The following is a 14,638-nucleotide window of genomic DNA, read 5'->3' as shown; positions in this document are numbered from 1 at the left end:
AATGAGTCGCTTATTAACTTCTGAAGAGCCACATGTGGCTCCGGAGCCACAGATTGGCCACCTCTGTTCTACATTCTTGTTCTGTAGGGCCAGTCTAAATGAATGTTATGTCTTCCTCCCAGGAGACGAAGACAGTGGTTGAGATTGTTAGCTGGCATAAACTGGGGTAGCTCCATTGACATCAGTGGAATTGTATCAGTTTCCAACCTCTGAGGCTTTAACTCAGCAAATGGATTGTGAAGAAGAAAATGTAATGGGGAAATGTGGCATATCTCTTAGGTCCCCTCTCCTGCCAAAAAATATCAATGACAACTAAAACTTGACAGGCACTGAGGTCTAGTGAATAGGACACCTGACTAGAAGTCAGGAGACCTGGGTTGTTTTCACAGATTTGCTGCTGACCTGCTGTGAGACATTTGGCAAGTCTCTTCACCTCTCTGTGACTTTGTTTCCCCTCTCACCCTTTCTCTTCCTTTTCTGATTTAGATTGTCACTATGGATCAGGAACTGTTGCTTACTGTGTGTGTGGGTACAACTCCTAGCATAGTGTGCTCCCATCTTGGTTGGAATCTCTAGGTGCTACTGTAACACACATGATAACCATAAGCTTTTATGTAAATTTTAGCATTACGTCAGGGAGAAATGCTTAGTATTTAGGGCCCAATCCTGGTCCCATTTGAAGTCAATGGGAGTATTGCTATTGAGTTCAGTGGGATCAGAATCTGGCCCTTAATTTCCCCATGTTGGGATGGGAGGAGGAAACTCAACGTTTTGATCTTTGTATTACAACAGGTTCTGTTGACTTTAATTCTAATATCTTCCTCCCTCTGCTTTCCTTCCAAAAGGCTGTCACTTTAAAACAAGCTTCCTTTATGAGTTACTCACAAGGAATATACTTTAACTTGAGGAGACTTGAATACTTCAATTTACTTTCTAATATGTGTGGCACTTACAGTGCCTTTCATCTGGTCAGAGCAGAGTTCTGTACAAATATAATCAATTAATCCATATCACCAGTATGAGGGGAGCAAGTATTGTCCTCAGAGAAGTGAAATGGCTTGCTGAAAATTGTACCGTAAATCACTGGCAGAGCTGGGAATAGATATCCTGGCTTCAAGATTGCTCCTTTTAACCCCAGATAATGCTGTTACAACAGTAATTGAGTGTACTAATAATGGAGACCATGTTGTAAACATGGCGCCGGTTGTAATCCGTCAGAGGGCTGAGCTACGTTAATGTTCAGAGGGTTTGATTTGGGAAGAGACCTAAAAAACTTGGATGCTTTTCCCAGACATAATCAGAATTTTCAGAGGTCTTTCCCTGCCCCCTCATTCACAGTGAGATATCTTAACAGAGAGAGATGAACCAGCTGAGTGCCGGAGACCGAGTGAGGGAAGGCCAGAAGTCCTGATGGTAGCCAGGGGAGTTCTGTTGCAGATCCGAATTGGTTTGGTTTTGAGTCAAGTTTTGCTTGGTGGTTGATGGTTTTAAAGCCGTGGAGAGCCCTCTGAAATCAATATATTCGTAGAGGATGGGGTATTATGTTTTTGCTCTTGAAAGATTTTCCAACCCATTGTCTCTTCCTTTCTGCAAGAGGCTGCAAACTACCGGTGGCTCCCCTTGTTCCAGCCAGAAAGTGTGGAAGGTGACTGTAGAGTCTTCTGTTGCTGACTACAAAGGCCTGTTTCCAGGAGTGCTGAACAGCTGAGCGCTACCAGAGCTGCTCAAGATACTCTCCCATTGCAAAATTTTTTGTGATGCTTATTTGTGGTCTCGGCACTGAAACAACAAATGCACAGATGTAGGGATATTTACAGGGCAGGCTCAATTTGTTTTACAAATATTGACGAGAAATGGTTTGTTTGGCAGCAGTATTCTCCGCTCCCTTAAGCAGAGAATTTTGGCTTTAGTCTCTATGCCCTGCTGTAGCGAGCTCCCTTTGCTTTCGGATATGTGCGTTGGCACGGCTGGCATTCATGCAGAGTTGTAGTTGCTGCCTTCGGCTCGGCTCCCGTGTGGCGATGAAAGCGCTACCTCTTCTATTGGCCATGTTTGCCGCTTTCTCAAGGCACAGTGGTTTTTGCTCCTTTTGGAGGAGAAAGCAAGAGTATATTGCTCCTCCAACAAAGCTGGTTATTATTAATCTGTTGTTGAGCACTAGCTGAGCTCTCTCTGCTGTGTGAAATACAGAGGAAGATGCAGGCCTTACCACCAGAAGTTTTCTGTCTAAATAGCCTACTTACATGTAAACCAGCTTCCCCACTCATGGGTTTCCATGGGTCAAGCAAGAGGTTAGGCTTGAGCTCTCTGGTCCAGTGCTGATGGAAATAGAGCAGTCTCTGGAAGGCCAGGAAGACTTGGCCTTGCATAGACTCTGGGGGAAGAGTTGGTTGCTTGCCCAGCTAGTTAGCATGGAGAAAAGCTGCTGCTTAGTTGGTAGCAGCTATTACAAGGATAGCTGAGCTCCTCCAGGATAGATGTGACTGGCTTCCCTGTGATGCTTTGGACACAGTTCTGCAACATGCTGAGCGCCTTCCACTCCCAGGCCTCTGGGATTTATTCACGTGCATCGGTCCCTTGCTAGAGCAGGGCCCTATTGTATATAGGCTCTGGGGCCTCTTAGCACTTTGCAGCATAAAGCCATTACTCAGCAGCTAGATTTGAAGTGATTCATATTGGCTTAAGCCCTGGCAGAAAGGAGCTGACCCCTTCTAAGGGGGTGCTTGTGCTGGTGGAATTTATCAAAATATCAAAGTGAGGACTCTTGGTTCCTATCTGAGGTACCGTAGGTGGCTCTGTACATAATGAAACACGAAGCAGTTCAGTTATGAATAAAAGACCCACAAACGATGTGACAAAAATACTTACATTTTATTTCAGCCTTTCCATGTTTTAATTAGGAAGCCCTCACTGAGGCGTTTGATGTTGAATGAATTGCAGCGTGTGAGATGTCAGAATGTTGAATTAATGATGTCTGGTGAGATGCAGTCTTACACATGACATCTACTTTTTGCTGCTGTCTATTTAAACAGAATGCTCCCGTTTTTGCATTTCAAGATCTAGTGCATCACTTCTGGATTAGAAACTAACAGCGAACTATATGAGGGTTCCGTAAACCTGGATGGGGACAGCTGTTGGCAAGATAAGGTTTCTTATGAACTGCTCCGGTTTGGGCTATAAGTGCTTAGAGTGAGGCACCCGAAATACAAACTGACTCAGGTAGGGTTGTCTAATAGCTAGAGCAAGGAACTGGGAGTCAGGTCTTCTATGTTCTATTCCCAGCTCTGCCACTGACTGTTTATAATTTTGGGCAATTAACTTAAGTCTCTGTGCCTTGGTTTACCAGACAAATGGATAGGTTAACACCTAACTCCTATGGATGTTGTAAGGCTTAAATAGTTAATTTTTATCAAGTGTTTGGAGATTTTTTTTGAGTGACAAAAGTGCAAAGTTAAAATACTTCTTACTGTACAGTTAATGTGTCCAGATGCTAATGTGGTGGGCAAACAAATCATCAAAAAGGCTTGATATTTCGTTAAGAGTCTAGTTCAGCTTTCACAAATGCGGGCGTGGATCTGGTTGTAAGTTTGCAGGGGAACTGAAATGGGGAATAGAAAGCTTAACTTGTTTGAAAAGAGAGAATTAGTTTCAACCCTTATTGTGACCGTAAAATAGGCTATGTGGTAAATAGGGTGATTTAAGAGCTGTGTGTGGTGCAGTGTGAGGCTCCCCACCGTGTGCATCTGATTGGCTTACTCTACCTAGTGCCGCTGCAGATCTTCCATGTGCACAGCTCCCATTGTGCTCCCTGGAGTTCCATGTACTGAGAGGATGCAGGATTGGGGCCACGAATTGGTGATTTGCGTAATGGGTAAATCAAAAGAGCTGTGTAATAGGGCAGTTCTTTGGGCCCTTTGTAGCAAATGTTGGCATGGCCTAGCAGTGACAAGTATAAACTGTGAAATGACGTAAACTTATTTCTGTGTTGGGGTGCGGTGGTAGAATCCCAGTGTTGTTATACTGCTTGGATTGAAGTTCAGTCACTCATTACTCAGGTATCTTTGGCCTAAACAAAGGAAAACCTAACCTCAGCTTGGAAGGCGCTGAGATCTGGTTTTGAAGGTTACCAATCATTCTCAGATTAGTTTGCAATAGACGGGGCAGAACTAGAGTGCATCTGAGTGGAGGGGGAAGGGATGGGTGGAATGTGGCACATGGGTGGTGGAGAAAATCAGTTGGAATTGTGTGTGTGTGTGAGATTAAGGAAGTGAAGTAGGTTATTTGGGAGATGTGGTCAGGAGGATGTGGCAAAGGGTCTCTAGAGAACCTTTACGCTCTAAAATGATATCCACAACACTGATGCCTCTTTCTGCCCCAAATTCCTACCCACAAAAAAAGAGGAAACGGATAAAATTAAAAAAAAAAGAAAAACAAAAAAGAGCCAACCTCCCTATCCCAACCAGTGCTGTGACTTTGAAAACGGACAGATGCCAAGGACTCCATAAAGTCCACCATGAACTTTCCTGTCCCTGTTGATTGTACATGAAAGGTACTCTGATGCTACCATGTTGGGTGGCAGTACGAAACTCTAAGATAGATGGAGAGATAGAAGTGGGAATTGCGTCAGAATGTTTGCAGGTCACCTTTTAGATGCTGACCTTCTGCCGAACACTCTCTGAAGGACACTTAGGGTATTTTGGATGTGTGGCTCTCCTGCCCTATTTGTATAACTGGGTATTTGAATTTGGTATCCCCGTCTGATCTAGCTTCTTCTGGAATCCCAGGAATTTATCTCCTGTTCTCTAACATTTTTGGTTTAGTATCATTTTCCCAATTATGAAAATTGGTTTTAAAAACCAAACCAAACCAAAACAAGTGCATATTGCTTTGGCTTTGAGTAATTAATCCTTCATCAAACACACATGCTTTTTAACGTAGGTCCCAAATAGAAACAAAGCTGTTAGTGTGGGTCCCATCTGCTGTCACAGAGCATGTGCTCAGATTTAGCACATCCAGACTGTTTGTTTGTTAGGGAAATGCCATCTGGCCTAAGATGCCTTGCGCTTGGTTGGTCTTAATCCCACCTTCCTGCTTCCATGTCATATCTCAGTCCTGTCTACCTCCCCCAGAAGTGGGTGTAGGTGGCTGATGAATGCCTTTGTAAGATATTGCTCTCCTTCCCTTCTGATATGTTATCGTATTTGTAAGCTGTTGGGTGAAATAGTTCTCTCTGAGTTTCTCATTTCCTAATGTTTTGAATACAGAATGTATTTATAGGATCTGTAGTACATTAATTGGTTTAATTACTTGGGATGGAGGAGAGGGACTTTTAAGAGTCTAAAATCCATCTCAATTTTTGTGACTGAAGGTGGAAATAAGAGCTGGTCAAAAAATGGGATGCAAATTTATTTGATCTATTTATTTCAATTTTTCTCACACGTTTATTTATTTATTTTGGGGGTGGGAATTGAAATTTTGATGAGAAACTTTGATGAAGTTGTGAATTTCAGAACTTTTCTCCTAGAGCTGGTGAAGAGAGAGAAGAGGAAAGAAAGGAATGCAGTGCTGTTGCATTTATACAGTGTCTGTTTAAGTGTAGCTGTGTCTGGGGTGAAAGATAGTAACTGTACAGTAGAAGATAGCAAGTAAACATTACAGGACAGGTAGGAGAGGAAGTGAAGAATACAAATATCTGTTTGAAGCTCTTGAGGGGATTTAGGGAAGGTCTACATTAAAAAACACACAGTTTTGCTAGCATAATTGTGTGTACATAGAAGGGTTTTGCCAGAATAGCTGTCAGCCAGAGAGCTCACCTCATCGCACCACTGACCAGCAGAGCTATGTTTGTGATGTAGACCTGGCCTGACATGGTGTAATCACCCACATTCAAATTTAGCCAGGGTGAGACATGTCTGACTATTGTGGTAAGTGCCATAGGATTCTACTAGCTCCAAGGAGTCGGGGCTTCAGTTTTAAGTACCGACTGGGAGATGGTCTCTCTGACATCACACAGCCTCCGAAATCATGCTGCAGCTTTAGGTCAGCGACTTGGGGAGAAGAGTGGCACCTCCTTGGGTTAGTAACTTGCGTTAAAGCATGTAGGGGAGCTGCTAACCACGTTAAAAACTAAGTTGGCTTGTCTTCCCTGATATTTTAACCTGAGTTAGCTAACACGATTTAAGAACACTGGTTTTATTCATAGTGTAGACATACCCTGTATCGCCTCTGCACCCTACAGCACCCAGTGTAAACATTTCTCACGCATGGGGAATAGCTCCACTGTAAGAATATAAGCAATTTTATAATTATGCTATTCCTTTAGATTGGGGAAAGGAGCAGACTTGTCATCCGTAGATTTCAGCCCGGTGGGTAGGCTTAGCCTTTGGGCTACTAGATGTAAAACTCTTCAAGCCCTGGTATATTATATTAGTTCAGAAGAATTATGGTCACATCTAACTAAAGACTACTGGAATACATGTACATAAGAGGTAGCGTTCAGATCGTGCATTCAACTGTCCTGTTTGTTTTCTGATTTTCTGAATTGTTGATTAACTGCGGAATGTTAACATTAATGTCATTAGCTAAGAGTGAATTAACGCTACTTCCGTTTTCTTGCATTTAGTCCTTAATAATCCGCTTTAAACATTCTCTAGGTAACTCTCCCAGTTCATCGAATACATATGCAAAGACGCAACCAAAAAATAATACATTATATAACAGCTTCTGTATATATGTGGATGATATTTCCTAGAAGTATTTTCATATATATTTAATTCTAATGTGGATTCAAACATATACTTATCATCTTCTATTGATTACAGCATTGTTACCATAATTTGGAATCTCCTAGGCCATGATCCAACAGTTTAGGTGGAGTCTAGCAGAATCTACAAAGAGAGGGGCTTTTTTTTAAAGAAGAAAGTGACGCTTGCTTTCTGCCCAGCCTTTGGTTGCTTTTTTGAAAATCTATTTTATTTTGATGCAGGTTTGTGTGTTGCTGTCTCAACTTATTAATTTGGAACTCCAAGGAAAATACCATTCATTATAACATTGGGGCTTTCTGCAGAGCTGGAAGATCATGGTGTATAATGGTTCTTTTCCTGCTCTTGATTGTTGGTGTCTGAAGACACCTGCATTAGCTTTATCTTTGGGTGCTTGTTTTTTTTTGGTTAAAGATACTTTTGCTGTTAGTGATGTAATCTCCCAAGCTTCAGTTTTGGAAAATGTCGTTGTTTCTCCCCCCGCCCCCATTTTTTTTGTGTAGGTTATTTGGCTTTCTAATTGACTAGAGGGTAGACAGAATCATTTTTATTGGAAGGCTGGTGGTGCTGGTTTTCGACAGCATATAAATTGCTGCTGCCTCTCCCATTCGCATCATGTTTCAGGGGAATGTTCAGAATAGAGAACTATGATGCATTGTGGGTCTCTGATGGAGGAGTTTTGCTGTCTTTCGGGTGAGCCCCAAAATCCACATGAGTCCCTGGATTCTTGTTGATCTGCTGATCCTATTTCCTATTTACTTTCTATGAAGCAGTTTTTCCTTTTTGGTTCAAACCTCCCTGTCCCCAAAATCAAATCAAATCAAACCCTTTAACCACTGCGCAGCCCCTTACTTGATTTCTGTCTGATACAAGCAAAACCTGTTGTTCTCACTTCTCTAGTAAATTAGTTTCCATGAGAAATGCAGCATCACACTATGGCATAGGTTATTTATAATAAAGGAATGAGTCCTTTATTTTAAACTTCCCGTGTTTAAAATTTTATCTCTGTCCTGCTGTCTGGGTCTTTGCCTGTTCTGTTCGACATAGGTTCTTATACTGCTCTCGTTGTCACAGTATTGGAGTGCCTGTCCGAGTTGAGAGCGATGCAGGTGCTTTCTGTCTGAGTGGATGTAAGCCATTATCATCCAGTGGCTGCTTAGCATAGCTGTTTGGAGAAGAAGAGCTCTTGCAGCCAGGTTGACAGGTTCTGAGAAGTGATCCCCCGCCCCCCATTTCAGATCTGTCTCGGGAGAGTGATACAGAAGGGCCTGAGATCATTACAGAATCTGAGGATCCATATAAATGTGACATACTGTAAGCAGCACTAGTCGTGGCAGCTGCTACCTCAGACTAGGAAGTATTAATAATGATACACACACAAACACTTCCCTACAGTTGGGGTGAGATTGGAGGGAGGGGGTTGGTATGTCTTTCCTTTGATTGGCACGGTACACAAGCTGCTGTATTATAAATGCATTGTGTGGTTCTTGCTCTAGTGTAGGGAAGGTGATTGTAAGGTGTATGGTCAGAAATCACATGCTGCCTAAAACACATTGCTAATCAGTTGCATTTAAAGTTCCTAAACGTCATAGTCACAAATAAGACGCTGACTGGCAATGGCTTTTCATTTCAGAGGATGCATCTAAGAGTTGCTATCGCAAGTATGTATGTTTTTGTTGAAATGGATTGTGAATGTTTCTGGCATCTGTGTAACCCTTTCGATTGCTGCTTTATTGGGTCACAAGTGCGAGTGGATGTCTGGCTGGAGGCGTTTACAGGATCTGAACTCCATGCATCTCTGGATGTGCCTTGGCTTGTTGCCATAAAAGAAGAAAAGCAGGACGGAGCATGTATCTCTGGAAGCCCACCACAGGGCTTTGTGCACTGGGGTTGGGAACCCAGAGAAGCGACACCAGCAGGCTTTGGGAGATTAGCCAGAGCACAGCTTGGGCTCCCCAATCTCAGAGAATGCTGGCTGCCTGCGAAGCTATTGGGCAGGACAAATCCAAGGGATGTTCCAAAACTCCAGTTAACCTGGAGTTACAACTGGGTCTGTAGTGTGCATGTTGTTCCTGGCACATTGTGGGGAAGTAGAAGCACTTAAAGAGCAGAGGCAAAAAGTGATCGGGAACACTGATGGCAGAAGGACAGCATCTGAAGTGTATCTGAGAGGCGTTGTGATCCAGTGAATCAGATGCTGGACTGGGGTGTTAGAGACACTGGTTCTGTGTCCAGCTCTGGCATTGACCTGCTGTGTGAGCTTGGACAAGTCACTCCACCAGTGTGTGTCTATGATTCGCCCTGCCACCCAGTCTCTGTCTTGTCTGTTGAGACTGTAAGCGCTTCAGGGGCGGGGCTGTCGGTGTGTGTGTATGTACAGGGCCTAGCACACTGGGGTCCCAGTCTTGGCTGGGGCCTCTAGGTGGTGCTATCATATAAATAACGAGACCTGGGAAACAAAATGTAACAGGCAGGAGTCACTGAGCCTGATTTCGGATTGTGAGATATGGCTGCATGGTTCAGCTGGGCGTACATGGATCTGCGTATCCGGGAGTGAGCCAATGTTAATATAGGCAGTGTTCTTGACCTCGTTATTTCTGATGCAGGCATAGGGCTCCTTTGACTTCCTTGGTGAGAAGCCAAGGGTCAGCATTGTCCCAGGAGGGAAATCTCCGAGGATTCTGGAGGTTACTGTCCCTGAATTGATGAGGGGTGGGAAGAGAGAGAGAGAGGACGGACGTTGGCCAATGCACCGAGTCTTGTCCCCTGGATTTCAGAATTTGCCAGGGGGATCTTTGACTTGCACCTGATGGGATGCTGATCAATAGCACCACCACCAGGCACGATGTTCAAGTCAGTATCCAATTCCGCCTTGATTTCCTAGGTGCCTAAAAACCCTGCATGGGCTCGCTGCAGCCAACCCCCTGGACCATGTCTCTCTCTGCTCCCCGTTATCTAGCAGTGGCCTCTCCTCTCTCCGTCCATGCAGCCTGCCCACAGTTGGTGCAAGAGCCTTTTCCTTGCAGCGCCTGCCATTGGGAACACCCTTCTGTATTTCTCCCCCTCATTGACTTGCCGTCCCTCTGAAAATTGAGCTGAAAACGTATCCCTTTCCTAACCCTCGCCCACAGATCTTCACACAACCTCACCCAGGCAGAATGCCCCGGTGCTACCCCTAAATCCCCAGCACCACTGATTCCTCATCTGCACCTAGGCCAACTCCATCACCTTTGGGGGTGTGTGGTGGGCAATACAAAGCAGGTTTCCATGCAAGCTAATGTTGGCAGGGGCAGCATTGTCGGACGCCAGGAAACTCGGTGGATATTCCCAAGGTGGCTTTCCATGAGCTCAGTCCCTCCCGCAAACTATAGATCACTTAATGGCTTCTGTGGAGCCAGATTGGTGGGAGGTGGTGAGGTGGGACCACTTTGGTTCAGCTTCCCGTTCTCTATTAATGTTTTCAGCAAGTTTCCTGGTGTGCCCACACCTTTGGGAGGGGGATATTCTGGCGCCTCGTTTGGGCTAAACGCAGGGGATAAAGCTGGATCATTTGTGGAACACACCGTAAATAAAGCGGTGGCCTCTTCCTTGTCAGCGGTGGTGTGGCACTGAGCTGCTGAGGTTAGCATTCATGCAGAAGTGGGTGGCATGAGGAAGCAGAGCAATATTAATGTGGGCAGCGTTTCTGACCTCATTACTAAAGCTAGCATTTCTGAGGTGTCTCTAGTAACCACTTCTCCTGAGCCTGGATCCTTATCTCTAATGTCCTATAAGTTTGACAGTCAGTTTGGGAGTTGTGTGAGAGATTTTTTTTTTTTTTTAAACAGGCCCTGTAATGAACTTCCTTTCCTCTTCAAACAGTATAATTAAATCGCAAGAGCTGGAGACCTAATTATCCTTTCCCATGTGAGAGGTGAAGCGCTTGTCATTAGAGAAAGGCTGTTGGCTGAAATCCAAAGGAGGTAAATCTCCTCAGAGCAGAGGCTGAAGGTCTGTTGGTATTTGCTGTTAAGAATAATGGCAGTTACCAAACGTATCGGAGAAGGTTGCTATCAACAGACACCTTGCGGATTATTTTATTTTATGGCTTGCGTGGAGATAAGCAGAAGGAGCAAAGATAAAAATAACTAGATTCAGCATTCCCTTCTCAGTTACTTGTTTGGTTCTTTGCCCCTTCCAAAGAAACATTAATGAAGCCTCTGCATGATGCATTTGACATGCTGAAATCTTGGCCTAGGAACCTGTGAAGCTATGACATCTGCGGTGATGCATGAAAAAATTACTGATGGAGATCTAAGCCTCATCTGTGCTGGGGATTTGCTGTGATCCAGCCCTGGGTGTAGCTTGTTCAATGCAAACCCTAGTGTAGATAGGTGAAACTTTCATGGCCTGGTGTACCTGTGCTGGAAACCAGGGTAAGATGCACCAGTGCAAATCATAGCTTTCCTTGTCTATACTAGTGGGTTTGCACCTATGCATCTGTATAGGTGGCTGCAAATCCCCAGTGTAGGCAATGCTTTAGAGGCTGGTTTTTGACCCGGTACCACCTGTTGTTTGTATTCCCATTGTTTAATAGATGCCCAAGTTAGTGGGGAGTTAGTAGGAATTGCATTCAGTTATGTTCATTACAGGTATTCATAGGGCATTCATTTTAATACCGAGCCATCCCTTCCCTCGGAGAACAATACTGTGTAGCACTAAATCTAAAGAACTTTTCAAAGGTAAGATAGGAAAAATGAGGCTTTGGGAGCTAAGTGACTTCCCCACAGTGAATCAGTGGCAGAGGTGGGAATGGAATCCGTCTCTTGACTCCTATTCCAGTGTCCTGTTCAGCAGACCAAGATAAACAGCAGCAGAAAGCAAATATACAGCAACACTATCTGCAGATCTAAAGGTCTGTCCTACTGTAACTTGTGCTATATAGAGTTGCCAGCACCTTTGTACATGCTAAATTAGACACTCCACAACATTTGTTCTAAGATGAAGCTGAGATGTAGGGTAAACCACAGTTGTGTGTGTCCTGGAACGAACATTTGCGGGGTGCCGAGAGTAGCATTTGCAAAGGTGTTAGCTAGCTCGTGTTAATTGGCAACCAGTTACTCCAGTTACAACAGCAGCACAAGCTCTACTCCAGATGGACCCTCTATGTCTTAGCTACAGTGTCCTGGTGAGAGTGAGTTTTGGATTTGGCTCTGAGAATTCACTGTCATCGGCTCCCCTGAGCCCGGCCCATGGGGCAGTTCACTGAAGCACCTTGGATGAGGGGAGGTGGCGTGATAGGCCAGAGAGGGTGAGGAGGTCTCTGGTAGCTCGGCTTATGGCCATTTAAGGCTTTGTGGATGGTAAACAATGCGTTGAATTTCCTTCAGTTGATGTGCAGAGAGTGGATCACAGGTGTCTCACGCTGTCACTAGCTCACTTTGCTCATGAGATGGGCAGCCCTGTTTTTATTGGCTGCAGTCTTAGAGTCCTGTCCCACTGTAGTGCTACGGAGAGTGAATCTCAGTAGTCCAGCCTGGAGGTAACAAAGATGTTGCTGACCATAGTGAGATCTGTATTGGAGAAGCAAGCATGCGGTCTCTTGGTATCTGAAGGTGAAGAATAAGGAAATCTATTACTGGCCATGATCTGTGACTCCAGGAACAGATGTGAGTTTAGTAAGCCCCCAAGACTGCAAGCTATTTTGATACTGAGAAATTGAGGGAATAGTCACAGGCTTTGCTGTTTCCTCAGAATGCTAATTTGGATCCACAGAATAACACTTTAGTTTTTGTAGGTGTCAGTACTATTTTCTGTAACGTAATGCCATCTGTCAAATGTGTTCAGAAAACCTCTGCCCACAGGGTTTGCTCTTATCTGCAACACAGTGTTAATTAATTGTTCGTTTCTCCCGTTTGCAAAGAGACAGACAGTTCTTCCCACCGTCTCAGTCACAAACACCAGCAGTAGCACTGCGTTTATTGGGGCTCCTGGCTCTGTGTGTGTGTGTGTGTGTGTGTGTACACACATTGGAACAAAACACCCAGACCTGGCCCTTGTCAGCTGACTTGCTTGCAGGGCTATAATTTGAGCCTCAGCCCAGGCTCTGGGACCCTCCCACTTGCAGGGTTCCAGAGCCCGGGCTTCAGTCCGAGCCCAGACAGCCGCACTGCAGTTTTATAGCCCTGCACCCGGAGCCCCTTAAGCCCGAGTCAGCTGACATGGGCCAGCGTGGGTGTTTTATTGCAGAATAGACATACCCAGTGTGTCTAGGCTTTCATAAGTGGCTCTAATCAGTGTAAATTTCAGCAACATTGATGGGCGCTCAGCGTTTTCATTTTCTAAATAGATTTATCAGTGCACAAAGTACCAGCTGCCGGCTGCTGAAGAACAGGTTTCAAGGCCTTTTAATCTCGCTCTTTGTCTGTGCAAAGAATAACATCGCCAATGCGAATCCTCCTTTTCCCATGCCGCTCTGACCATTTTTGGCCTCTCTGCAAAATTTCTTCACGGGCTTCCTCTTGCCTTTCACATTCACGTCAACCTTTAAGGCTCCATGCAACTCCACTCTGACCTTTGTGCGGAATTAAGGACAACACTTAAGTATGTGCTTCAATGGGACTTAGCAAGTTGGCATGTGCTCGTCTTGAACAGGGATGCTTTCCTGAATTAGCGTCTACAGCCGCTATCCTTTTCCCACTCTTGTCTTCACTCTTTGCATGCTGCCTGCCCCTTTTGCCTGGAATTCCCTTCTACCCCGATTAAAAAAAAAAAAGTTGATTTTAATTCAAATCCCTTCCTGAAACACTGTTTGCTCACCAATCCCGTCAATAAAGCGGTGGACACATTCTTTGTGGAACTTAGAATCTCTCTCTTAGTCACCTGCACTGAAGCCCTGCCTGCACACTAAAACACCTAGTAGGTAAACTCAGTTCTGAGAGAGAGGAATCTGGGCAGGAACCTCAATTATTGGTCCCCGTTTTATCACCATTCAGCCCAATTTACAAACTGTCAGAATCAGAGCTGGCTGCAGCAAGGTTCCAGTATGCTTGTCAACTTTGATAGAAACCACTGTTGCTCGAGATTTAAGTGAATGAGGTTCCTAAACTACCAGTAATCACAACAAAGCTGATGAGAAACCAGACTTATGCATTTTATTTTAAATGTTGGACACATTTTGATTTCATTTTTTAACCATACATTTTCCTGTCTCTGTATTTTGCAGTGATGCAGAAAGCCGAAAAGTATGCAAGAAGATGAAAGCAGATCCTAATTCAAAGGAGAAAGGGGTGGAATTACTGCATTATAAGTAAGTATAGGACAGGGATGAGATTTGCTGTTACTAATTGTTCAAGCTACTGTATAATGACGTTCATTATTAGTTCTGTTTTATCTTATACTGCACTTTAGTACAGGGGCTTATTAGCTTGCCACTGTGCACTTGGACATTTAAAGCAGCTCAGGCCCCTATTTAACGACACATCTCAGCATGTGCTTATGTCCCATTAAAGGTGAATTTACTAAGGTATTGAATTTCATGGGATGTAATCACATGCTTTGCTGAATCAGGCCCTATATGAATAGAGGTATGAATCTGAGGGAGCCTGTGTGGCCTAGTGGATAGAGCACTGGACTGGGACCTGGAAGACCTAGGTTCTATTCCTGGCTCTGCCACTGGGTGACCTGGGGCAAGTCATTTCCTGCCTCAGTTGCCCCATCTGAAATAATACATACATACATCCTTTGCTAAGCACTTTGAGATCTATTGATGTAAAGTGCTGTGTATTATTACTCATAAGAAGAGTTGCAATATTGCCAATGTAAGAGGTGTTGAGCAGCTGCATCTCCCAAGATCATACCTCTAGTAAATGTTCTCATTAAGGCTTCGCAGAAGAAAT

At 44.3% G+C, this 14,638-nt stretch overlaps 1 protein-coding gene across 1 annotated transcript in view; it reads left to right on the top strand.

The window, feature by feature from the left end:
- Nucleotides 1-14,638, top strand: part of PDIA5 (protein disulfide isomerase family A member 5) — a 125,510-nt gene that overhangs the window by 25,981 nt on the left and 84,891 nt on the right. The window contains exon 4 of the mRNA XM_039494443.1: nt 13,966-14,049. Within this exon, the coding sequence (XP_039350377.1) occupies nt 13,966-14,049 (84 nt within the window). The remainder of the gene's footprint in view (nt 1-13,965; nt 14,050-14,638) is intronic.

Source organism: Mauremys reevesii, linkage group 11 (assembly GCF_016161935.1).
Source record: "Mauremys reevesii isolate NIE-2019 linkage group 11, ASM1616193v1, whole genome shotgun sequence".
Lineage (NCBI taxonomy): Eukaryota > Metazoa > Chordata > Testudines > Geoemydidae > Mauremys > Mauremys reevesii.
This window is presented reverse-complemented; position numbering and strand designations above follow the sequence as displayed.